The 27,449-nt window shown below is 39.9% G+C and overlaps 1 protein-coding gene across 1 annotated transcript in view; it reads left to right on the plus strand.

The window, feature by feature from the left end:
• LOC146788613 (receptor-type tyrosine-protein phosphatase eta-like) overlaps positions 1–27,449 on the plus strand; it is a 192,513-nt gene that overhangs the window by 49,640 nt on the left and 115,424 nt on the right. The window contains exons 3-6 of the mRNA XM_085633183.1: positions 6,032–6,286; positions 8,433–8,687; positions 16,437–16,691; positions 26,891–27,145. Of these exons, the coding sequence (XP_085489309.1) occupies positions 6,032–6,286; positions 8,433–8,687; positions 16,437–16,691; positions 26,891–27,145 (1,020 nt within the window). The remainder of the gene's footprint in view (positions 1–6,031; positions 6,287–8,432; positions 8,688–16,436; positions 16,692–26,890; positions 27,146–27,449) is intronic.

A 27,449-nucleotide genomic window follows, 5' to 3' on the forward strand; every position in this document is an offset into this window, starting at 1 on the left:
AAGTACAATGCTACTAGATATAAGGAAACACCTCTTTTGTGAGAGGTGCAAACCCCAACTCACACAGTCTGCAAGGACAGAACTGTAGTCAGGGTTTGGAGGATACCTGATGGATGGCATAATACATGCTGCAACTCATGGGGGACCCCTGGGGCACCTATGACCTAGGTACCTCAGTAGTCAAATAAGAATGTACCAAAGTACTCACCATAGGCAATTTAGGGAGGAAGCAGAGATACTGGGGTCCTGATTAGCAGGATCCCAGTCAGACTAGTCAGATAAACAGTAGAACACAGCAAAAAGTGGGGCTAACCATGAAAGCAGTACCTACTTTCCTGCACTCCTCCACATGCTCTTTGGTGTCTCGATGTGCTCACTCTGCCCCTTATATGTTTTTTTTATACATTTACAGGACACAGGGGCCACATTCCTGAGTCTTGTAATGGATGCCAACCCATATTGGTCAAATTGAAACCAACAAATTAGGATTGACTAGTCCCCTTTAAATTGGTAAAGCAGAGCATAGCTGGACACCAACTGTTTAGATAAACAATAATTTTTTACCTTAATTTCTCAAAAACTACTGTAGGGATTTACACCAAATCACAAAAAACTTAATCTGTCGACCAAGATCTAGCTTCCTGGCGAATTTGGTGTAATTCTTTTGCTAGACCTGTTATGCTTAGGGCTGTCTTCCTTTAAAGTTTTGCCTGGTTACTTCCACTTTTTGCTGTATCATTTTGTTGGACTTAGTACTCGGAGCACTTTAACACTGCTGACCAGTACTAACGTACATGTGCTCTCCCCTAAACATGGTGCCATTTGTGTATACATGATTGGCCTATCTAGTTTACCTGAAAGTCCCTTGTAAAGTGATATTTAATATACCCAGGGCCTATAAGCTAATTGCTACTAGTGGACCAGGCACACTGGTTGTGCTACCCACACAAGTTGTCTTTCAAACCTGTCTCAGTCCTGCTATTGCAGGTCCTGGGTATGCAGTTTACTGCCACTTTGACTCTGCATTTAAAACCACTTGCCAAGCCTTAAACTCCACTCTTATAGCACATAGACCACACCTAATGTAGGCCTTAGAAAGCCCCATGGTGCCTTGTTAATGAAAGGTAGAAAATATATTTTTAAGTTTTACATGTTCGGGAAGCGACAAACAGCTAAATTTGTTTTTCATTACAGTTAGGCCTACTCATCTATTAGGCTAGCATTGGGAATTCCTTAATATATTTTTCAGCTGTAATTCCTGATTAGTTAGGAGTAGCTGAATCATGTTACATATATTTGGAATGGTAATGATAAATCCTCTTTTATGTTAAGTGGGATTTAACATCACTATTTTAGAAAGGCCACTTTTCGAAAGTGGAAATTTATATGCTCTTAACTTTGCTCTGTGTGCCTGAAGTCTGTCTCCAATACATGTCTGGGTTTGATGACAGCTAGCGTTTGAACATTCCTTCTAGACAGTCACAAACCCAGGAAGGGTGGGCTTGACAGAGGGCTCATCTGCATTCATTTGCATTCTAATAACCTTCCTGTCGAGGAAGGGGACGTGGGAGCTGACACATCCTAATAGGCAGAGTCCTGTGTCCCACACAAAGGGCTGATTACCCCCACAGATAGCCTGGCAGACAGGGTTGGGATGAAAAGATGACCTGTACATTTCAAGGAGCTTCTTTGAAGTCAACTCCACTTTGAAGGCACATTTAGGTATAAGTGCTGGGGCTCCTACCCACCAGTGCAGTACACAACTGGGCCTGTGAAATCCTTGCCACGAGTAAGGACTGCTGTGCTATATGGATTGCCACTTTGCTTAGTTGACTGTTCTAAGGAACTGCTTTACTGCTGTGCTGAGCTCCCCTGCTGCCTTTTGATCTCTGCCCTGCTGAGCACAAGGACTGGACCCATCTCACTTGAACTCAGAGTGACTCCAAAGGATTACTGGCTTTCCTCCTGTTTTCTGAAGTCTCATGGTTATCAAAGACATCCTACAACCCTGCTGATGATACTGCACTCTGCCATCTCTGAATCACACTCTTGCCTCAGGTGCCCCCTCCAGTCCTGAGCCTCAGAAGTGGATGCTGCAGCTGTTTTGCTACAATATAGGTGCATCATCACCACAGCGCCGATCCTAACTGACAGTGCCCTTCGACACTAACACAGTGCCAATCTGAAGACATCCCTGTGCGGCTCGATGATGGGGCGGAATCCAACTGCAAGGTTTGACAATGACACAGCACCGATCTGAGGTCCTCACTGCGAGGCTTGACTTCGATGCATCGAACGGACTGCATGAATCTGAACAGCGCATAGGTCTCTCAATTATGACTCTTTGCTCTATCCATGGTTCTTTGCCAGCCTGACCTGTAGCCGCCCTGACCTCCACTGTGATCGCCCTAAACTTTGGATTCATCCCAGTCTAGCGCAACCTGAAGTAACCTTTAGCTCTATTGCCGTTTAAGCACTAGTTTTGGTTTATTCTTTACAAAATCATAACTCTGGTTCTGCTTTTTGGATTTTTTTTGTTTTTGTCTTGTTTTACTCAGATAAATATTCTCCATTTTTCTAAACCTGTAGGAGTATTGGTATGTGCTGTTTTCATTGTGTTGCTGTGTGTGTGTTGCCCAAATACTTTATACATTGTCTCCATAGAAAAGCCTGCCTGCTCTCTGCCAAGCTACCATAGGGTGAGCACAGGTTATCTTTTAGTGTGTGTGAAGCTAAAACTAACTGGAGTGGTGGTTCCTGCTTGGGCAGGGTGCCTTACTCTGCCAACCAGAATCCCCAGTTCTAATATCTGTTTGGAAATGTTTGCTTTAGCCCTGCCTAAAGATGTCTATGGAAAATGCATGGGGATTTTGCATTTTGGCACCCTCCTTTTTTATCAGCCCCCATTTGATGGATCACGTTGAAACTTCCAAGGATGGAGCTGAGGTACATGAACGTTTTAAAAAGAAGTTTTGTGAAGATTCATCTAAGGGGCCAAAGTTATTATCAAACCAAATTGCTTTTGGCGCACAGACTCCCCAGTAGATTTTGAAAATAGTGGCTTGCAGCAGGCCCTGGGCTAATTAAAAATAATAAATTCACCAACTCTGAGTCCTTGTCCACTGCTGGGGTAAATTTAAGGAAATAGGGCTCCAGCCTATTTTTTTAAATACATTCTGATGTTCCAGGGTACTCCTCTGGAAACATGACATAAAAAATAAATATATGTGGCCCCAATGAGGTCCTTCAGGGACTACCCCCTTACATGCCTGGTGGGCATGGTGTCCTTACCCTTCTACTTTGTATTGCATCTCAAAAACATTTTCAGGGCAGAGGACTGAGTCCCTGTGCCCTCTTCTGTTGGCCACAAAATATCTGTTCACTTTGTGGCCAGCCAATCAGTGTGCCTCCTCCAAAAATCCTCCTCACCCAATCAGAATCTTGAAATTTCGAATTCAAGCCAAAATGTCACTCTATCTATACATTTGTAACCTTAACAGCTTTCCTGAAAATGTTGTGTAATTCTATTCAGCCATTTTGATGTAGCGCGGTCTAAAATTCCTTATGGTATTTATGTTTTGAGACCAACCCTTGTTTATGGTCCCTGTTTGACCGATCACCCTGAAACTTTTCAGAAAGGAGCTGAGTTTAAGAAAACATTTTTTAAAAAAGATTTGTGAACATTTGTCAAATAGATATAAAATATTGATACAATGGAAACTCTGACTGGCATTGTGCAACTGTATCTATCTGCCTTTCCAACTGTACGCCCGCCTGCCTACCATCCATCCATCCATCTACAGATTCATATTGTTGAGTATTGTCAAGTGTCATCAAGTGTAATAGAGTTCAGTAGAGTGTCACAGAATGTCATAGAGTAGAGTAGAGTTTTGTGTGGGGAAGCAAATTCCATTCCGTAGTGTCTTCTGAGCTTCATGACGGAACCATTTTGCCCCCCAACGGACTCCGTAGAGCTTTGACGTAGGTGTCAGCATAGAATTTAATGAAAGCTTGTTTTAGAATGTTGAGTTCAGAGTTACATGTAGATGAATAAAGACATACAATACCAAGCTCTGTGTCATTGGTGGATACCCAGGCTGGGAAAGATGGTACACTGTTGACGAGATAGGGAATAAATAACCCAAAAAATGATGCGCTCTCCCAGAGAGTTTGCCATGACCCAAACAAATTGCTTATGCATGCCATATGTGTTGCTGTCAAAGTATGTAAATTCATGCATGTGGGGTCAAAGCGGAGCTCCAACCACTGTAAAGCAGTTGAAGACTGTAGGAAGTTGGGTTTCTGTTGAAGTAATCCCACCCTTTTTGCCAGACTACTGATGTACTTTGACTTGATGTGCCCTGGGTCCCTTCCAATCAGGTTCCCAAGGCCTGTGTTCTTTCCTTGAAAACTGCATTTAAGCCTAAACCCAATTGGCACTCTTAGGTCACAGGTCTGTACCTGGAATTTGGTATCACCGGTACCCAGGGCTTTTGTGACGAGGGAAGGTCTCTAAGGGCTGTAGCACTTATTGTGCCACCCTTAGAGACCCTGTACCTTTACACTCACACATGCCTTTGCAGGCTGTGTGTTTTGGTGCAAAACAAAGTGAAGAATCGACAGCCACGCCTATAACCCACTGCCATGGCATAGAGCAGCCACACTGTACTATACCAGTGGTGAGGGTACAGGTGTGTGAGCCCTGTACCCCTACAATGTCTGAAACAATTCTAAGACATTATAAGTGCAGTACTGTCATTAAGAGTATATGGTGCTGGAAGTTTGTCATTACGAACTCCACAGTACCATAACGGCTTCACTGAAAACTGAGAAGTTTGGCATCAAACTTCTCAGCACATTAAACCCATGGCATTTAACGAAAAATGCACACGGAGGGCTTCTTAGAGATGCCCCCTGACAAACGATTAGCCTCTGGTGGGTTCTCTGACTGGTACACACCAGCCTGCCACCAAGAGACATGTTTCTGGACCCCCAAGGTGGGAGCCTTTGCTCCCTGAGCCCAGAAACAAAGCATTTCCTGGGCTGAGGTGTTCATACCTCCCACAGGCCAGGAAGAGCCATCTGTGGCAGGGGAGCTTCAAAGGCCTTGCAGCCTTTGTAATGCGACCCCCAGGCTCTCCTGCAATCAGGAGCAGGCACCCTTCCTGTCTCTCCTCGTTTTCGGCGGGAAGACAGGCGGGAGAAATTAGCCAGCCCAGAAGGTGTGCCCACCTCTGCCAACCGCAGCCCTCACTTGAGGGAGGCAAGGTGAAGACCACTCTTCAGTGCCCACCATCTGGCAGAAAATATCTCAAATCAAATCATTCTAGTTAGGATAACAAAATGTATATTTCGGTCCACTAATGAAAATAGATCAAGGCTATTAACTCACAATTCTGAGTTTTCAGTTAATCAGATAGAGGACTATACAAAGTGTGTGAGCTGGAAGCTATATAGGTTTTATGTATACAAATTAATAAAATAATAAAAGCAGTCAGAGGGATCTGTCTGCCCTGATTTGCAAAATCAGTGGCATATCAGAATATTACATCATACATGAAGTCAAAATATATGTGTACTCATTGTACGATAGACCATATGCAAATCTTTAATTTCCCACATATGTTGCAAGAGAGGCTAATTGTCTTTAAAGTGTATATTTCAACTGCAGTTCACCACTGCATCAGTAATCAATTTTTAGAAACGTTTTTCTAGAAAAAATTACAGTTTCTCACAGTTGGGGGTTGAGAATAAGGTATTATAAAGGAAGGGATTGCCTGGAAATCTTTTTTACAATGCTGTTTTGGGAATTTATTGTTTTAGTAAAAAACTCTATTTTGAATTCCAAAATCAAAGAGGCAGTGAACGGAAGAAACTCACACTATTGTGAGATCAGTCATTCTGTATATTGTTGCCTATCACAGATAACATTTAAAGAATTTGCTATTGTTTATCTTTTAGGAAAAATACTTCTGACATTTATATAAATAATTTTTTGAATGTTACTTCATATTCCATCTTCTAATTTCAGTATCCAATGTAACCAACAGTCTAAATGTGACAGTCGTCACCATTGATTCAATTTCTTTGAGCTGGCTACCACCGACTGGGAACAAAAGCTTCTATTTAGTGCAAGTTTTAGGAAATCCACCCTCAAATGTGACAACATTGTATGAAAGCGTGTCCATCACAAATTTAATACCTGGCAACCTGTACACATTCCAAGTCTCGGCTGTGGGTGGAAATAATATACTTGGAAAAAGTAGTCTATTATTGGAATTCACAGGTGAGATTTCTATATAAAGTAAGTATAATCTTGATAAAATTGCCAATATTGCCTGTAATAAAAAGTTTTTTTAACAAAATGCACGTGTTAGTTGCATGCATACCTGCAACTGCTGGGGATAATCCAACTTCAGCAAGCAGAGACCATGCTATCTCTCCTTATCAAAACTGGAGAATAAAACTTTGCTATTCGTCTGCTTGTTTGAGGTTTTCAAGCCTTGAAGTCAATCGAACGGAAGATTTCCAGTCCAGGACCTTACAAGGGAAATTTCCAGGCCAAAACTAAATCAATTGTTTAGCAAGGTTCTCTTTAGGATTTGAATTCAAGCTATTAGACATCATTTCATAAGAAAATATCTTGTGTGTTTGAGAAAGTTACTGATTTCTCAGGTTTTCATAATTAGTACTTGTAGTGTGCCTGATTAATTTACATTAGCAATAGATGTTCAGGAGTAATAAAAAGAATAATGTTAAGTATGAACAATTTTTATCATAATGAGAGTTTTACATGAAGTAAGGGAAATAAAAGTTAAATGAAAAAATAATCTTTTATGTTTTTGTAAATGTTATGCATCATTCAATTAAATGCAGAGATTTGTTATCTATGCTTCTTTCCTGGAACCTAAAAGGAACCCAAATATATCAGGACTGCATATTTGTGCCTTTTCAAGGTGTGAATCTATCTACCTAGCTAAGTAAATGGACACAAATATCTGAAAAGAAGGACTATATTGCATGATTTGAAAAACATGAATTCATAATCAACTTCCCTACTAGCACATTTGAAGACAGTCAGATAATCCACATATTATTTAACTAAATGGCTCTTTACCAAATTTGAAGTTTTTACTTTTAAATTATTATTTTTTGTTCAACTGTTTTAAACTCAAGAAATTTATTTTTAGTACGTTTCCTCAGCAGAAATGTTCTAAAATGAGTTTATTATCATCCTCATAAGAACACCTCTTTAGCTTTTGATATTGCTGAGCACAAAGTTGTGGATGCAATTTGAGTCTCTGCGCAAGCAGACATTTGAATCTAAACGCACATAATATTAGCTTAGTGCACAATTCGAATTCAATGGAAAAACACTGTTTTCACTTTAGTGATTATATGTGAAGATCAACTCAGGATACTGATGGAAGAGTGAGCATGTATTCTTGTAATTACAGCATATGACAAAATATTTCTTTGAAACTGATTTGTAAATGCAGCAATGCATGTGCAATATTTATATTTGCATAGTTGTAATATGTTCTCACTACTTGTTGACTAAAAATACTTGTTGCAAACTGTCATCAGAGAAATTAATGAAAATGAACATTCATATATTTCTATTTTTAGAAAGAAAATGAATAGCTGTTAATCTGCTATTAAGTAACTCATTTACAATTTATTCAAAAACTAGCAAAAGGTGCTTTCAGAAATAGTGATCAGAAATTTCTAAAATCAAATCAATCCAGTTTGGATAACAAAGTTAATATGTCAGTCAAATACAAAAATAGACAAAAGATACTAACTCACTATTCTGAGACTTCAGATGATCTAAGAGAAGACCATACAAAGTGTGTGACATGGAAGCTATTATATTTTTTGTAGTAAGCAAATTATAAAAACAAATAGGAGCAGTTGGAGTATGCCCTGATATGTAAAATTCAAGCATATCAGAATATTAAATCATATATGAAATCAAAATATATGTGTAATTATAAGTAAGAAAATAAGCTAACCTCCGAATTGCCACATATTTTACAAGGCAGGCTGATTCTCTGTTAAGTGGATATTTCAACAGTACGTAAACACTGTATCAGTGATCAATTTTGGGAAATGCTTTTCTAGAAATAATGTGAATAAGTTACAGTCAATTGCAGTTAGGGTTGGGAATAATTTATCATAACCGAAGGCTTTTAATCGGAAAACTATTTTATTGGCCTTTATGGAATTCATATTCTTTAGTACAAGTCTCAATTTTCAATTCCGAAATCATAGAGTCGATGGTGTTAGGAAATATTTCACTGTGTTAAAATCTATCATACTGTATATTGTTGCTGTTGACAGGTAACCTTTAAACCTTTTTTCTGTTACGAAAAATACTTTTATGTAAAAATGTCTGTGAGTGGACTTCATATTCTATTTTCTTATTTCAGTACCCAATGTAATCAAAAATCTAAATGTGACAGACATCACCATTGATTCAATTTCTTTGAGCTGGCTACCACCAACTGGCAACAAAAGCTCCTATTTAGTGCAAGTTTTAGGAAAACCCGCCTCAAATGTGACAACGTTGTATGAAAATGTTTCCATCACACATTTAATACCTGCCAACCTGTACACATTCAGAGTCTTTGCTGTGGGTGGAAATGGTGTACTGGGAAAAAGAAATCAATTATTGGAATACACAGGTGAGCGTTTTCTATAAAAATATGGATCATATTAATAGAAGTGCCATTATTGAATGTAATTACACTCTTTCAAGTTTATAGTATGTACTTGTTAGCTGCATGCATACATGCAACTGCTGGGGTTAATCCAACTTCAATAAATATAGGCCATGTCATCTCTCCTTATAAAAACGATATAGTAAACTATTGATATTTGTCTGCTTGTTTGAAGTTTTCAAACCTTGAAGTTAATCGACAGGGAAAATATCTTCTGTGTTTGAGAAAGTAACTGATTTCTCATGGATTCTTAATTCGTCCTTATAGTGTGCCTGATTAATCTACATCAGCAATAGATTTTCAGGAGTAATCAAAATAATAATGTTTAAGTATGAGCATTTTGTATCATAACAGGAATAAATGTTAACCTGAAGAAATGTGAATAGATGTTACATTAAAAAGCATCTTTTAGGTTTTTGAAAATATTATGCATCATTCACTTGTATGCAGATATAGGTTATCTATGATTCTTTCCTCGAAACTAAAGGGATCCCAATCATATCAGGACTGCATTTTCATGCCTTCCCACGGTGTGAATCTTTCTACCTAAGTGAATGTCTGAAAAGAAGGAGCAAATTGCATGATTTCAAAACCCATGAATGCATAAACAACTTCCCTGCTAGCATATTTATACGCAGTCAGATAACCCCCATTTGCAAGCCTCATTTAGGTAACTGGACTCCTTACCAATTTTGGAGTTGTTACTTTAAAATGATTTTGGTATTATCATCCTCATGAGAACACCTATTTAGCTTTAAAATTGCTGAGCTCAAAGTTGTGGATGCAATTTGTATCTCTGTACAAGCAGTTATTTGAAAAGAAACACACATACTATTAAATTAGTGTGCAATTCAAATTCAATGGAAAAATAATGTTTTCTAGTTTCATGATTATATGTCAAGATGTACCCGGATACTGATGGAAATGTGAGCATGCATTCTTCTAATTACGACATTTGACAAATTATTTCTACGAAACTGATTTGTAAACTCAGCAATGCAATCACGATACTTGTATTTGCATAGTTGTGATATTTTCTCACTTCTTGTTGACTGAAAATACATACTGCAAACTGTCATCAGAGAACTGAATGAAAATGAACATTCATATAATTTCATTTTAAGAAAGAAAATCAATAACTGTTAATCTGCTATAAAGTAACTCATTTACAATTTTTTCAAAAACTAGCAAAAGGAGCTTTCAGAAAAAGTGACACAAAATATCTAAAATCAAATTGATCCAGCTTGGATAACAAAATTAATATATCAATCAAATACAAAAAAATAGTCAAAAGGTACTAACTCACTATTCCGAGATTTCAGTTGATCAGATAGAAGAGTATACAAATTGTGTGATCTGGAAGCTATATAGGTTGTTAAACGTATGGCAATTAAGAAAATTGTGGGGTGTGCCCAGGCCGAGAGCCAAGATGGCCGCTCGGACCTTAAGCTCTGAAGTAGTACCGGCATCCTGGCCTTCTAGAGAATCTTAGGGCTCAGTGTGGGTTGCAGGACACTGCGTACACCGCAGACACGGCCGCGAGCGTATAGCCTGAGGCAGCCCTCGGAGGCCCTACAGAAACAGGGACTGCGTGTAAGCCTGGGGCAGTGCTTCGCGCTGCTCAGCAGCCATGTTTCACTTGAGCCCTTCTGACTTTGCGGCCTACCTCTGTGAACTGTGAGCCGCTACCTGCCTGTAACCTGCGGCGTGCGGACGATACACTGTGACTGGATCTGCCAGAACACTGCCGGATATGACTCCCGGGGTTCAGAACCCGATTGTAGGCCTATTTAATGATACTCCTGGCGTGATCCTGCTACGACTCTAACAGCCACTCACAGTGAACTGCGTCTCCCATATTACAACATGTGGGCATGATTTCTTTATCATAATACATGGCATGAGGGGATCGCTACTGATGGACGACTGCATTTCAGCTCGTGGGCCTACACAATAGGCTAAGAGGAGACCGCTACTGGTGCCCGGGTTGGGATTAATATTGAGTACACACAGCTTGCTTGGCAGAATCTTGGAGCATACTGTGAGGGTGCAGCACTCTGCCAAACTGAAAAATATAACTCGTGCTAGCACTGCGCTGCAGATCAAGCATGACTGTGGGCTCCTAGTGAGCAGCACCTACTATAGGTGTAACTCTTCCATCTTCACACAGCTTTCTGTTCTGGTGCTACTCAGCTGGCCTGTTGTTTGGCCCCCCACCCTACACAATGGCACACACAGATCCTCATTAATGCCCGTTGACCTTCGACTCTACCAAAACCCCCAGGTGCTGTGAGGATGAGCTGCGTGACGGTGACGCCCATAGCGCCAGTCATGGGGCACCACAGGGCCGGAGGGGACAGCGACCATTCTTGCAGACCTAAAGTATGGATTTGGGACTATAGATGTTCAGCTGGATGGTATTGCCTCCAAGTTGGATCAACAGGAAGTGTGTATTTCTACTGCAGAACATCGGATCTCGGACATCGAGAATGCCCGCTCCACCAATACTCAATCCATTGATAAACTTAAAAAAATACTCAAACAAACAGCTGCCAAGGCGGAGGACATGGAGGTGAGATCTCATAGAAACAATATATTTATTGCAGGAAACCCGGAATCCACGAACACGGGATGCATGTGCACTACGTTGAACGCCTTCTCAATGAACTCTTTGGCAGGGAATCCTTCTCTGCTTTATTTGCCATCCAAAGGGCCCATAGATCCCTTGGACCCCGTCCCATTCCCGGAGAGCCACCCAGATCGGTTATAGCTAAACTCGTCAGCTATCAGGATCGAGACTCTGTACTCCGACTTGCCAGGGAGAAGGGCTCTGTGCAATATTAAGACATGATGCCAACATTCTACCCTGACTACACCCCCAATCCTGCAAGACGCATGTCGAAAATATTTGGAGGTAATGCGAACCCCCTCGGGATGCCAACGTTAAATACTCAATGCTTTATCCAGCACGACTTTGTGTCCATCTTGGTGGTAAGATGCATATATTTAAAACAGCAGATGAAGCTACTCAGTTTTGTAAGCGCTATCGTACAGAACTCCATTCCGCGGCTGAAGCGCCTGGCACTGTGTCTCTTGCTTGCCCATCCTCTGAGTGACATTAATAGGCCTCTGATGTATGCCGAGAATGGGCCATGATCCAGTTGTTGCCCTCTTAACCTAGATGTTGATAGCTAACCCATTATTTGCAAGCTTAAGCACATACTCCAGTGGGGTATGCATCCTCATCCACATGGCACTACCATTTGCTATTGGTGAAGTAGTCGCCGATCTTGAGGGTCGCTATTTGATTATAGCAGGGACACTATGTACCACCCCCCCACTATTAGTTAACCTTTAGGCAACAAATGCAGATGCTCCTGAGATTTTCACTGATATATCAGCGGACCTTACTCGCTTGCACTTTGCTACTATACTCTTGGGTGGGGACTTCAATCTCCCCATGATTCCGAACATCGATACTACTGGCCAGGGACACTGTACGAAACAACATTCTCTGCACACATTCACTGAACTTGCACAATCCCATCTCCTAACAGAATCAAGGGGACTCAAGTATCCAAATAGCCGGGAGTACACTTTCTTCTCTGCCCCTCATGGGACTTGGTCCCGAATACACTATTGGTACATTATACCTGACCTGGCACATGCACTTACTGATATTTCGCCATTATCCAGAACACTATCCAATCACTTCCCTCTACTACTCACTATACAGTTACCAGACAGCGTGCCGCCACATCCACCCTGATGCTTTCCCACAAATTCACTATTAGACAAAGTCTTTCCGTACCAAACTCCGGGAGGCAATTACTGAATAGTTTCAGCACAATACAGGCAGAGAGCAACAATTATCAACATTATGGGACGCTTTTAAAGCATATATCAGAGGAGTCTGCATAGCAAAACACTCCGGAGTCCTCCACTATATTCACAGAGAATTAACACAAGTAGAACAAGCCCTAAAAAGACTTGACATTGAAATGCCTATAGTGGAACATGCTGCACACTTCCAGAAGAGAGCAGCACTTATGCAAGAATTTCAAGACTTAGCCCATCGTGAGGTCAAGTTCCTAAGTAAATATGCCAAAAAAGCACGAATGTACGGCAAGGAGGAGAGGCCTGGTCGCACATTGGCCAATACTTTACGTCCCCCCTCTCAAACGACCATGATCCCCACCATCCAACTTGATGACGGCACTTTAACTATATAATCAAAAGACATCACGCACACATTTCTGCAATCCTACATCAATCTTTATGCTTCTAATACCAATGAATCTGCAGACATTATTGCAGGCTACATTGCTGAAATTGCTATGGTTTGGATGGAGAAGGGGCAGCAGGAGTTTCTAGCGGCGCCTTTTACTGCCGAGCAAATTTCACAAACCATCAACGACCTTAACTGTATGCGTGCCCCATGTCTAGATGGCTTTATCGGTGCGTTCTTCAAAGCATACAAAGATATGCTAATCCTGTACCTACTTGAGGTGTTTACAGAAGCCTTGTCCTGTGGGATTATCCCCAAGACAATGGGCGAGACAGTCATAACTCTTCTATTGTAGCCCAGTAAACCACCTGAATATTGCTCTTCCTATCGTCCATTATCTCTATTGAACCACAATAATAACATTTTGGCTAAGGTGTTAGCTACCTGCTTATCACTTCTTATTAGCACCATAATTTCCTCATTACAGACAGGGTTCGTCACCAACTGATCCCCTTCAATAAATGTGTGAACAGTGTTCGTGGTCTTTAATCAAATTAATCCGGACCTCCCGGCTGCGACTGTCCTATTGGATGCTGAAAAAGCATTACATTCCCTAAAATGGCATTTCTATTTGCTATATTGAGTCAACTTGATTGCCCTAAGGGCTTTTGTAACCTTGTCCATCTATTATATATGGCTCCAGTGGCTCGCCTTAAAGTGAACAACAGTATCACAGATCAATTTCCATTGTCCCAAGCAACACGGCAGGGGTGCCCCCGGACGCCGTTGCTGTTCATAGTGGCGATGGACTTGTCAAGCAGCTGCAGGAGTGATATTTGGCGAGAGAGCTGCAATTCCGGTGTAGGCCGTTACTGGCATCCTTGTACACTGATGACACTATGCTATTGCTTAGACACCCGGCAACAAACATTTCCCCAGTATTGAGAGAAGTGGTCCATTTTGGAGCGCTATCTGGACTCAAGATTAATGGGCCTAAAGCTGACATAGTTCCATCAACAGATTCCACAGTTCAGGTACCTTTGGACTTCCCCCTCAAGTGGTGCTCAGACCCCCCTCGATACCTTGGAATCTGTCTACACCGATAACGTTCTGAGGTAATACGATTGAATTTTGCCCCGGGGGTAGATAAGCTAAATACATTAATTGAAAAATGAATAAAACTCCCCTTGTCCATGGCCGGTAGAATTTAAATAATTGTATTGTATATCGATTTGTAGAGCGCGATTGCTGCCCGACGGGCGTCCAAGCGCTATAATGAAGATGGTAGTACTGCCCCGGTTTTCAGTATTTGTTTCTAAACATTTCCATCGTACTCATTAATGCCTTTTTTAATACCCTCCGGAGCTCCTTAATTCAGATAATATGGGTGGGAAAAAAAACAGGATTGGTTAGAGTACTTTAATACTGCCATATCAGCGCCGTGGATTTGGTGTCTCAGACTTTTATCTTTACTATTTAGTTGCTCAGGTGCACTTCTCATACCATTGGTACCATTTGGATGCACAACTCCAATTCCTCAAGCCCGAGAGCTCACAAATTCACCCCTACCCACTAGAAACACTCTTTCTGCAGGGACTACCCAGGAATGCTTTGGAAATCCAGACAATAGCAACAACCTGCTGGGTATGGAAAAAATTACATCAACATCTTGGCTTTGAGCACCTCTATTCCACCCACATTCCCCTAAAAAATAACCCATGGTTATCTGTCACAATGGAGGTGCTGATGCTGACTCAAAGAACACTCTGTGCTTGCCATATACAAACAGTTGGCAACATGTTTCATGAGGCTGGCCTGCGTTCTGTCTCATCCCTCCATGAGGGAGATACCGTGACGCAGATGTACAGATTTATTCCGAAAAGGCTGCATGGCGCACTCCAATCGGCATCCCTACTGCCCCTCTTGAACCACCTGACTTCCCTTTAATGCATATCGAGGGCAGCATGAGAAAGAGACTTGGGTTTTCCTCTGCCCGACAAAATGTGGTTTTACTGTTGTGAACAAACCAAATTCGTATCAATCAACCACTGACACAAGTTACTACATTTTAAATATTTTCATTTATCATATTATGCTCCGCAACTGCTATCTAAACTCGACCCCACCAAGCCTCATAGCTGTCCTAGATGCACTACAGATCATGCAGATTTCCCTGGAACTGTGCATCCATACTGTGATATTGAGACAAGGTGTTTCAAATTTTAATATTAATGACAGAAACTAATATTGTACATTTTCCACTGCTAGCTGTTCAGCGCTATTTGCCCCCACTGCCAAAGGGAATCCGACAATATACCGCGATTGCATTACTATTAGCCAAACGTCAGGTATCCCTGCACTGGGCTGCTCCCTCCCATCCCATAATCAAGCATTGGATAGAAGACCTCATCACTTGTGATACCAACAGTGACATATGTGCCTCGCTCCAACCCCCTACCTCCTGACAAAAAACATATGGCAACCCTTGTGAACATACTTACAGAAGTTATTAACTGAAAATGGCCCGCAGAAGGCACTTCAAACGATGCAAGATTAATATCCAAACTCCATTGTGATCATACTTTCTAAATATGTATTAAGAGATAGCACATATGCTAATCAATATGTTCCAAATCTGCAGCTTAACAGTTCTGGACTTCTTTCAACGTCTACTGCTATATAAATTAGATGGGATTGTATACTGGAACACATACCGAGAAGAGACACGGGCACTGGGGATAAGCTACGCAGCATAATACAGTATTACATGTCAGTCGCAAACTATATGAGAAAACTAGAAATGTATTCTTTGCAAGACCTGTTTCCTTTTTCCCTTTGTATTGTTTTTTTACTTTGGTCATTATCAATGTATGTAACATATGTTATGCAAAATCAATAAGAATTGGTTAAAAAAAATCACGAAAATAATAAAAGCAGTTGGAGGGATCTGCTTGCCCTGATTCGTGAAATTCCAGTATATCCAAATATTACATCATACATAAAGTCAAAATATATGTGTACTCATTGTACAATAGAAAATAAGCTAATCTCCAATTTACCACATATGTTGTAAGACAGACTAATTGTCTTTTTAGTCGATATTTCAACTGCAGATAACCACTGTATTTGTGATCAATTTGGGAAACGTTTTTCTAGAAATAATTGGTACTAAGTTACAGTTTCTAATGGTTGGGGGTTGAGAATAAGGTATCATAACTGAAGGAATTTCTTCGTAAACATTTTTACATAGCTGTTTTGGGAATATATATTTTATGGTAAAAAAACTCTATTTTGAATTCCAACAACCAAGAGGCAGTGAATGGAAGTAACTCACTCTACTGTGAGATCAGTCATGATGTATATTGTTGCCAATAACAGATAACATTTAAAGAATTTCCTATAGTTTATCTGTTAGGAAAAATACTTCTGACAATTATGTAAATAATTCTATGAATGTTACATCATATTCCATCTTCTCATTTCAGTACCTAATGTAACCAACAACCTAAATGTGACAGACATCACCATTGGTTCAATTTCTTTGAGCTGGCTACCACCGACTGGCAACAAAAGCTCCTATGTAGTGCAAGTTTTAGGAAATCCAGACTTGAATGTGACAACGTTGTATGAAAATGTCTCCATCACAAATTTAATACCTGGCAACCTGTACGCATTCAAAGTTTCTGCTGTGGGTGGAAATGGAGTACTGGGAAAAAGTAGTCTATTATCCGAATTCACAGGTGAGCGTTTTTTATATAAAATAGGTGTAATATTCTCAGAAGTGCCATTGTTAGACCTTGCATCTCTGGCGTGGTTTCCCCTGACTTTTTGCCTCTACCTCCTGTATTTTTGATGCTGTGCTGGATTTCGTTTTGCTGGTGTAGATGCTTTGGGCACTTTGCCACTGCTGATCGGTGTCAAAGTGCAAGTGCTCCCTAGGTAAGTTGTTATATTGATTGGTTATCCATGATTGGTATAATTGTTTCACCTGTTAGCCCCTAGTGAAGTGCACTGAGTGTGCCAGGGCTGGTGATTCAAATGCTACTAGTGGGCTTGCAGCACTGATTGTGCCACCCACAGGAGTAGCCCTAAAATGGTGTCACAGGCCTGCCACCGCAGTGCCTGGGTGCAGTTGCTAACTGCCATGCTGACCTGACCAGTGTCCACACTGGCTAGGCCTAACCCTTCCCTTTCTGTACACATGGGACACCCCTATGGAAGGCCCTAGGTACCACCCTGGGCAGGGTGCAGTGTGTGTGAAAGGTAGAGCATGTACTGGTGTAGGTGACATGCTCTGGTAGTGAATTACAGCCATTTTAATGTTTCACAATTGAAAGGCTATCGTGCCCATAGGCTATAATGGGGAATGCTGAGTATAATGTTTACCTGCATATCTTCCCATAGGAGCAAGATAGAAAATTAAAGTTTAGTATGCCTGAACTCAGAATGATAAAATATATCTTTTAGTGAAGTTGGTTTTAACATTCTGTGTTTGAAAATACCACTTTTAGAAAGTAGGTATTTTCTTGTCTAACCATTCAAACCTGCCTCTGCTAGGTTGTATATTTCTTGTCTGGAGTTTGAGTGACAGGGGCTGGGGAATTCCAGGGGGCTGGGGAATTCCCGGAGACAGGGTGAGTCAGCACAGGGCTGAATAGAGAGATCTCCATGTAGATGGGTGGGAGGAGTTGCACCTGGGACCTGACTAGGACAGTGCCAGCCCCCCATATTGCTGGTTCCACCCCCTGTGGTGCGTCTGATGTCTCTGGCCTGCACTGTGAAAGGAGAGAAGGAATCATGTCAACAAAGTGCTCCAGGGCTGTGCTTTCCCTCCACAATGCTGGGTCCACCTCCTGTGGGACGTCTGATGTTTCTGCCCTGCACTGTGAAAGGAAAGAAGGAGTCATGTAAACAGAGTGCTCCAGAACTGGTTTGGACTGGGCAAAGGCCCCTCTGCCCTCAGAGGACAAAGGATTTGGGTGTATAAATATTGGGACCCTGATCCCAAGAAATTAGATCATCCTGGAATCAAGAAAGAACCTCTGCCAAGGAGAAAGCTGGAAGACTGAAGAAGAAGGACTGACCTGCTGTAAGGCTGACCTGCAGTTGCTTTGCTGCCAAGGAGATGGGAAGGACTTTGCTGTGTGCTGTGTCCCCTGGCATGAAGGAATCTCCAAGGGCCTGAGTAGAGCTGTTAAGAAGTCCCAAGAACAAAAGGACTTCACCCCCAACTTCCCCCTGAACTCTGCTGTGTGAGTTCTGCCCTTCCTAGAGTGTTTGATCCAATTGTGGGGCCTCTGGAAGTGGTGCCTGCTGTTGGGAAGCTGACCAAGAGAAAAGAAGTAAAAGATCTGCAACTTTTTCACTCACCGCCGGCTTAGCGAGAACAGTTTTGTCGCCGCAAAGATCGTCGCAGCGCCTGTCGTCGCTGCAACTTAAACGCCGCGCTCATCTTCGGAGTGCATCGCCCCCGGAGCGGGAAGATTCCCGTCGCTGCGAGTATCGTCGCAGAGCCTGCCGCCGCTGAGTGAGATCGTCACACCGCTCGTTAGCGGGCCGCATTTCATCGCAGCGAACATCGTCGCAGAAACATCGAAGATCATCGCATCGTGCCTTTGCGATTCAATTTCTACCGAAAAAGCTACGCCTTGGAATCCATACAAGTATCGCCTCACTCCCCATACAGGCCGGATTCGTCGCACACGCCCGCTGCGTGCAGCGGGGTTGTCGCATCGCCTCCTCAGGGTCTCAGGACTGACGCTGTTGCTTGTTTTTCCACGCTTGAGCGCCGCTAGGAACTTTTATCGCATCACCAGGTACTGTTGGCTAAAATCGACGCTAATGTGGATTATTTTGTCGCTATGCTAAGAACTCTTTTGAAACCATATTCTTGAACTGTGTATGTTGGATTTTTTGTCATTTTGGTCTTGTGTAGTTTATATAAAAGTACTTTATTTATCTACACTGGTGTGGAGTCCATTTGTGTTTTTTTCACTGTGTTATTGTGAGTGTTGGTACAAATACTTCAAACATTGCCTTTGATAAGCCTGTCTGCTCGTGCCAAGCTACCACGGGTGTGAGCAGGGGTTATCTAAAGAGTGTATCCCCCTTACCCTGACTAGAAGTAAGGGTCCCTATTTGGACAGTGGTACCTACCTCTGCCAACTAGAGACCCCCAGATCTAACAGCCATTATTGCATGTAACAACACTTTTTTTCAAGTTTACAAAATGCATGTGATAGCTGCAGGCATTCCGGCAACTGCTGGGTATTATCCAACTTCAACAAGCAAAGACCATGCAATCTCTCCTTATCAAAACTGAAGAATAGAAAATGTGCTATTTGTCTGCTTGTTTGAGATTTTGAACATTTGAAGTCAATCGATGGAGACATTTCCAGTCTAAATTTAATACAAGGGAAATTGCCAAGCTAAAATCGAACTGGATTTGTTTTTATCAAGGTTCTGTTTAGGTTTTGAATTTAAGCTATTAGAAATAATTTCACAAGAAAACATCTTGTGTGTCCGAGAAAGTACCTGATTTCTCAAGTATTCTTAATTATTCCTTATAGTGTGCATGGTTAATCTAATTTAGCAATAGATTTTCAGGAGTAATCAAAAGAATAATGTTTAAGTATGAGCAGTTTTTTTAACATAATATGCGCTTTACAGAAATAAATGTAAATAAATATTACATTAAAAACCATCTTTTAAGTTTTTGAAAATGTTATGGATCATTCAATTATAGGCAGAGATATATTATTTATGCCTCTCTACTGGAAACTAAACGGATCCCAATCATATCAGGACTGCATTTTCATGCCTTCCCAAGGTGTGCATTTATCTGCGTAGCTAAGTGAATGACCACAAGTGTATGAAAAGAAAGAATATATTGCTGGATTTCAAACACATGAATGCATAAACAATTTCCCTGCTAGCATATTTGCACATGGTCAGATAATCCACATTTGCAAGCCCCATTTACCAAATTGGACTCATCACTCATTCTGGAGTTTTTACCTTTAATTTATTTTTTTGTCCAGCTGTGTTGAAATAGACAAATGTATTTTTAGTAAGTCAGTTTCCTCTGCAGAAAAGCAAAAAAATAGGTTTTTATTATCATACTCATGAGAATACCTCTTTAGCTTTACAATTGCTGAGCACAAAGTTGTGGATGCAATTTGAATCTCTGTACAAGCATTTCAGCTTAGTGCACATTTCAAATTCAATGGACAATCACTGTTCACTGGCTTCATCATTCCATGTGAAGATCAACCGGGGATACTGATGGAAATGTGAGAATGTATTCTTGTAATCACCACATATGACACAATATTTCTATGACCTTATTTGCAAAGGCAGCAATGCTTTTGCAATATTTGCATTTGCATTGTTGTAGTATTTTCTCGCTTCTTTTTTTTAGTGAAAATATTTTTTGCAAACTTTCTTCAGAGAAATCAATGACAATAAGCATTCATATAATTCCATTTTAAGAAAGAATCTCAATAACTGTTAATCTGCTATAAAGTAACTCATTTACAATTTTTTCAAAAACTAGCAAAAGGTTCTTTCATAAAAAGTGATCAGAAATATCTCAAATCAATCCAGTTTGAATAACAAAATTAATATATCAGTCAAATAGTAAAACATGCATAAAAGCTACTAACTAACTATTCTGAGATCTCAGATGATCCAATAGAAGGTCATACAAAGTGTGTGACCTGGACGACATATTGATTTTAAATAGTATACAAATTACATAATTTATTAAGAGAAGTTGGACTAATTTGCCTGCCCTGATTTGTAAGATTCCAGGATATCAAAATATCACATCATACATGAAATCAAAATACATGTGTAGTCATTGTAAATAAACAAAATAAGCTAATCTACATAATTACTACATATTTTACAAAACAGGCTAATTCTTTGTTAAGTGGAGTGGAGTTGGCCTAACGGCTAGGGCAGTCGACCTTGATCCTGGAGAACTGGGTTCGAGTCTCGGCAATGACGCTGGACATCCTGTGATTCTGGGCAAATCACTTCATCTCCCTGTGCCTACCAAAAATGAATGTGTGTCCTCATGTAACGTAACTGGTGCTATGTAAAGCGCTCTGATACCCAATTCGGGTCAAGTTTGTGCTATATAAAACTCTTAAAAAAAAGATAGTGGGTATTTTAACAGTACTTAAACACTGTATCAGTGAGCAATTTTAGGAAATGCTTTTCTAGACATAATGGTGATAAGTTACAGTGACTCACAGTTGGGGGTTGAGAATAAGTTATCATAACCAAGGCATTTCATTGGAAAACCATTTTATTGGTCTTTTGTGAATTCATTTTCTTTTAGTACAAGTCTCAATTTATAATTCCAAAAAACGTGGCGGTGGTGTTAGGAAGGATCTCAATGTATTTGAAATCGATCATGCTGTATATTGGTGCTGATGACAGGTATCTTTTAAACTTTTTTTCTGTAGTTTATCTGTTGGGAAAAATAATTCTGACAATTATGTAAAAGGCTCTCTGAGTGATAATTCACATTCTATTTTCTTACGTCAGTACCCAATGTAACCAACAATCTAAGTGTGACAGACATCACCATTGATTCAATTTCTGTGAGCCTGCTACCACCAACTGGCAACAAAAGCTCTTATTTAGTGCAAGTTTTAGGAAATCCAGCCTCAAATGTGATAACGTTGTATGAAAATGTGTCCATCACACATTTAATACCTGGCAACCTGTATACATTCAAAGTCCCTGCTGTGGGTGAAAATAGTGTACTGGGAAAAAGCAGTCTTTCATCAGAATTCACAGATGACCATTTTCTCTATGTAATAGGTTTGATCTTGTTATCTGTACCATTATTGCATGTTATATCACTTTTTTCAGTTTATAATACGCACATATTAGCTGCATGCATTCCTGTAACTGTTGGGAAAATCAACTTCAACAAGCAGAGACATTTCCATTACAAATTTCCAAGGGGAATTTCCAGGCCAATAAAAGCTGGATTTGACAGCAAGGGTCTGTTTAGGCTTTGAATTTAAGCTATAAGGTATCATTTCACAAAATAAATCTTGTGTGTTTGAGAGTTACTGATTTCTCAGTTATTTTTAAATGGTCCTTGTAGTGTGCCATTATTAATAGATATTCAGAAGTAATAAAAAAAAGAATAATTTTTAAGCAGGAGCAATGTTTCATTTATTGGTAGCTTTACATGAAGAAATGTGAAGAAATGAAGTTAAAACACATCTTTTATGTTTAAAAATAATGTAATGTATAATTAATTATACAAAGAGACATGTTATCTATGCTTCTTTCCTGGAAACTAAAGGGACCCCAATAGTATCAGGGGTGCATTTTCATGCATTCCCAAGGTGTAAATCTGCCTACCTCTCACTAAGTGAATGACCACAAATGTCTGAGAAGCAGGAATATATTGCTGGATTTCAAACACATGAATGCATGCACACCTTCCCATCAAGTATATTTGCAAACAGTCAGATATTCCACATTTATAAGCCCCCTTTACCTAAATGGACTCCTGACCATTTTTGGAGTTTTTACTTTTAAATTATTTTTTTGTCCAACTTTGTTGAGTTAGAGAGTTGTGTTCTTAATAAGTTAGTTTCCTCTGCACAAAAGTTCTAAAATTAGTTTGTTGTTATCATTCTCATGGGAAAACCTCTTTAGCTTTAAAATTGCTCAACACAAAGTCGTGGCTGCATTTTTAATCTCCGAACATGTGGATATTTGAATCTAAATGTACAAAGTATGTGTTTAGTGCACATTTCAAATTAAATAAACACTGCTTACTGGTTTCATCATTGTATTTAAAGATCAATTCGGGATACTGCTGGAAAAGTGAGCATGTATTCTTTTCATTAAGACATATGACAAAATATTTCTGTGAAACGTATTTGTAAATGCAGCAATGCATTTGCAATATTTGTATTTGCACAGTTGTAGTATTTTCTCAATTCTTGTTGAATGAAAATACTTGTTGCAGACTGTTTTCAGAGAAATAAATGAAAATAAACATTCATAATATTTCAACTTAAGAAAGAGCATCAATCCTGTTAATCTGCTATAAATTAACACATTTACTATTGCAGAAAATGGGCACAGGCAGGTATTTGGTCAAGTGGGTATACAAGGGGCTTCAAGTGCACTTACACGCCTCACTGCTCATGTTAAGGGTGAGCTGGGTACTCAACTTCAATCGCTCCCTTTATGATAAGGAGTGGAGATTTCTCCTAGGATATCCTAGCATTATACCCTGTAACACATGCTTTACATTTGTACAGTTCATGTTTTTACACAGGGCATATTTAACACTATTTAAACTTCATAAGTTGATCCCGCTGCCTTGCCCTCCTGTCCATGATGCTGAGCTCAAGACCCAACCTTGTTACACATGTTGTAGTCTTGTCCCATAATGTCATTCTACTGGACAAGCATTAGAGACTCACTCAGGACACTGATGAGATCCCTGCATTGGGATTCGGTCGAACATTGCCAGTCAGTCAGTCAAGAATGATTTATTCGACAACTTAATTTCATAAAAGTAAACATAACATACAAAACTATGTTTCATTAAAAGGAAAAGCATTCCTAGTGTCAGCAGGGAAGCCAAATCTTAAAATACATACGGAATAAAAACATTTTGTGCAAAATTCAGAGTGCAAGTGGGCAAACATAATGAAATACAAAACTTTGCTTATGTTGTTCCAATGATCCATCATAAAAGCACAGAGACGTCTGTAAAGTGAGAGGTGCTACTATACATAGAGTACAAAAAAGCATTATATAAAGTGCAAAGATGCAATAAGACAATCTCATAAACTAGGATAATCCCATTGAAAATCATAGTGGCAGTTAAAGGCCAGTTTTACCTACGCCTAATGGTTCCAATTAAAAGAACTTGCAACCCCAAAACAGGCCATGGGGGAACCTGACATCTGGGCTTTTGGGAAGTACACAGTGCTTATGAAATATGCTCAGGAAAAAAGTAGTTTACATTCATGGCATTTCCAGAGACCATACAAAATACCAGTGACTGCTAGACATACAGTACAAAAACAGTGTATAAAGTGCAAGGTGCGATACGGCAAACTCGTGTATTAGGATAATCCCCATTTATGACACAATGATGGGCCTCAAAATAAAAACATATTAAAAACCCTAATAACAATTAAAAAAACTATTTTTTTCTACACCTAATGGCTCCTGTTAAAAAACTTGCCACCCCACAACAAACCATGGGGAAAGCTGATATCTGGAGGGACAGTAGGGCTGGCCTAACTTGGACAAAGTGACAATCTCTGAGTAATGGTAATATGAATTTCTTACGTAGGGAAACATAATAATCTCAGAAGGAAATAAAATGAAAAATGTCCTTTTCAGAAAAATTGACACACCGGCAAGTTTCTAAGGTGCCAGGTTTAGGAAAACCCTGAGGGACAGATAGGAGCCAATGAGCCATTTGCAGACGAAATCTTGTTAAAAGAAAATGATGGAAAGGTTTACCAATGCTTAATAAATAAGGTTGGACTTGATTATTCGTGGATAGTGTAATGTAACGTCTTATAGATGGTTTTAGCAGCTCCTCTTCTTCCCTTAGTCCCTGGCACTTGGGCAAAACTGAAGTTTGATATTTATAATTGTAAGTTTGGTCATGGGTTTGGGGCTTAGAAATAAGTCAGGACAACCTAACCAATTTGTCAATTTCTTTAAATACCTAAACCAGGGAATGTGTTTGGCTCTGTCTAATGCTAGACAGTCAATAATTATTATTTGATTTAAATTTGTAATGGGACTTGCCCATACTCTCAGCCAATGCATCAGCGGAGCCACTGCAATCTGATCTGATATATAACCCATCCCTAGATCTTTGAGTACTATATAAGCGGCGGTGGAATGTGGGACTTCCAGGACCTCACGTAAGAATTTGTCTTCCTCCTGCTGATTGCCCTTCCCTTCTTTATATCACCAGATGTCACTGCCATAGGTTGCCATCGGGGTGCATTTTTCCTTGTATATCTTTGTCAGGGTCGAACATTGCATTTTGAGGCTATACCCGCGTTATAAAACTTCCAACGCTGAATTTATTGACCTAGCGCTTCTGCTCGCCATTGGAAGATGTCCACAGCTCTCTTGGTGTCTGGCTGGTTGGAGGAGCTATGTTACTGGGGCTCTGCAGAGAGCCATGCATTGCATAGGAGGTCCAAAATACTGCAGCCTGACTGGTTCTCAATATGCCACCCAGAAGAGCCTCTCTCCCTCTTTTGCGATGACTTCACTGGCTCCCTATACATCAGAGAATCAAGTTTAAAATATGTTTAATTGTATTCTAAGCACTAAATGGTAAGGGTCCTAGCTATCTAACTGAAAAACTCATCCGTTATCAGACGAGCAGATCCCTACGCTCAGGGGAGAAATCTCTTCTTGTTACCCCCCATTTTAGGAAGTCTCGTACAGGGGGGCAAAGCCTTCTTCTACCTTGCTCCACTATATTGGAATCTCCTGCCTTCGCACCTTCAAAAGTGTATAGACATTCTCCTTATTAGGAAACTTCTCGAAACAGAACTCTTCTGCAACTGATTCTACTGGTGCGGTTCCCTGCTTCTAAATCGCAGAGATACTCCTTAGGGGATGATTCTGGTGCTTTACAAATTCCATAATTCATTCATTCATTCATAGGGAGGAATACCGCAGCCTTCGTAAGCAACCTTTAGCCAAGGAATCAGGTACCCTATTGGGACAATTTAAGGCTCACGAGGAAAACTCACATTAACCTTATCCTACACACACAAAAAGACACACCATTTGTTTTAAATCTCTACCCAGATCCATTACCGTACATAGCTGTGTTTATTTAAATCTGTGTATAATCTTCTGAGTGCCAGTGTGGAAGGGAACCTTTTACGCATACTGAAGCTTGCTCGAAAATGTGATGGACCTGGTCTTTGTTGGGAAGTACTGTTAGGGGGACGGGTGTTACTACTTTTGTGGGGATGATTTATTGTTCCTATGCTTCATTTCTGTTACAAGTTTTTAATATGTTTCAATGCTGTGCATGTATTTCTTACTAGGTATATACCGGTCAGAATTAGTTCTCTATTTCAATGACCATCACTATCCGCTTGCCATAATTCTCAATAAACGTTTTCATTTATTACAATGTGGCTATTATTGTTTCATAAAATGCAATAAACTACATTTTATAAAAGTAAAACATTCACAATTTTTTCAAACACTAGCAAAAGTTGAAGATAGAGAAAAGCTAATAACTCTCTATTCTGAGAATGCGGTTGATTAAATGGAAGGCCTTACAAAGTGTGTGACCGGGAAGTTATATGGTTTTTAGAAGTATACAAATTAAGAAAATAATAAGAGCAGTTGGAGGAATCTGCATGCCCTGATTCCAGCATTCAGAGTATTCCAGCATACATGAAATCAAAATATATGGCCAGGCATTGTACAATATAAAATAAACTAATCTCCACCTTAGCAAATATTTTGCAAGAGAAACTAATTGTCTGTTAAGTGTTTATTTCAGCCCGTACTTAAACTCTGTATCAGTGATTGATTTGGGAAATGTTTTTCTAGAAATAAAGGGATTAAGATGCATTTGCTCACAGTTGGGGTGGAAAGTAGGTTCCCATAACTGAAGAGATTCCATTGCAAAGTTTTTATTGCTCTTTTATATTTTTTAGTAAAAGTCTCAATTCTGGATAATGAAATCAAAGAGGCAGTGGTGTCAGGAAGTATCTCACTCTATTTTGAGATCTGTCATGCTATATATTGTTCCCGTTGACAGGTACATTTTTCAAAAGTATCTTTATTTTATCTGGTTTAGTTTATCTGTTAGGAAAATAATTCTAACAATTATGTAAAAAGTTCTATGAGTGGTACTTCACATTCCATTTTCTCATTTCAGTACCTAATGTAACCAACAATCTAAATGTGACAGACATCACCATTGATTCAATTTCTTTGAGATGGCTACCGCCGACTGGCAACAAAAGCTCCTATTTAGTGCAAGTTGTAGGAAATCCAACCTCAAATGTGACAACGTTGTATGAAAATGTGTCCATCACAAGTTTAATATCTGGAAACCTGTACACATTCAAAGTGTCTGCTGTGGGTGGAAATGGTGTACTGGGAAACAGCAGTATCCTATCGGAATACACAGGTGAGCATTTTCTATATATAATAGGTATAATTTTGATAGATGTGCCATTATTTAAGTAATTACAGTGTTGTCATTATTATTTTGTAGTAACACTTTTTTCAAGTTTTTTAATGCACATGCAAGCTACCTGTAATTGCTGGGGATAATCCTACTTCAACAAGCAGAGACAATACCATCTCTCCTTATCAAAACTGGAGAATACAAATTTTCTTTTTTTCTGCTTGTTTGAGGTCGTGAAGTTTGAAAGTCGAACGACAGGGACATTTCCAGTTCAGATTCCATACAAGAAAGATTTCCAGGACAC

This window comes from Triturus cristatus, chromosome 11 (genome assembly GCF_964204655.1).
Source record: "Triturus cristatus chromosome 11, aTriCri1.1, whole genome shotgun sequence".
In the NCBI taxonomy this organism is placed as follows: domain Eukaryota; kingdom Metazoa; phylum Chordata; class Amphibia; order Caudata; family Salamandridae; genus Triturus; species Triturus cristatus.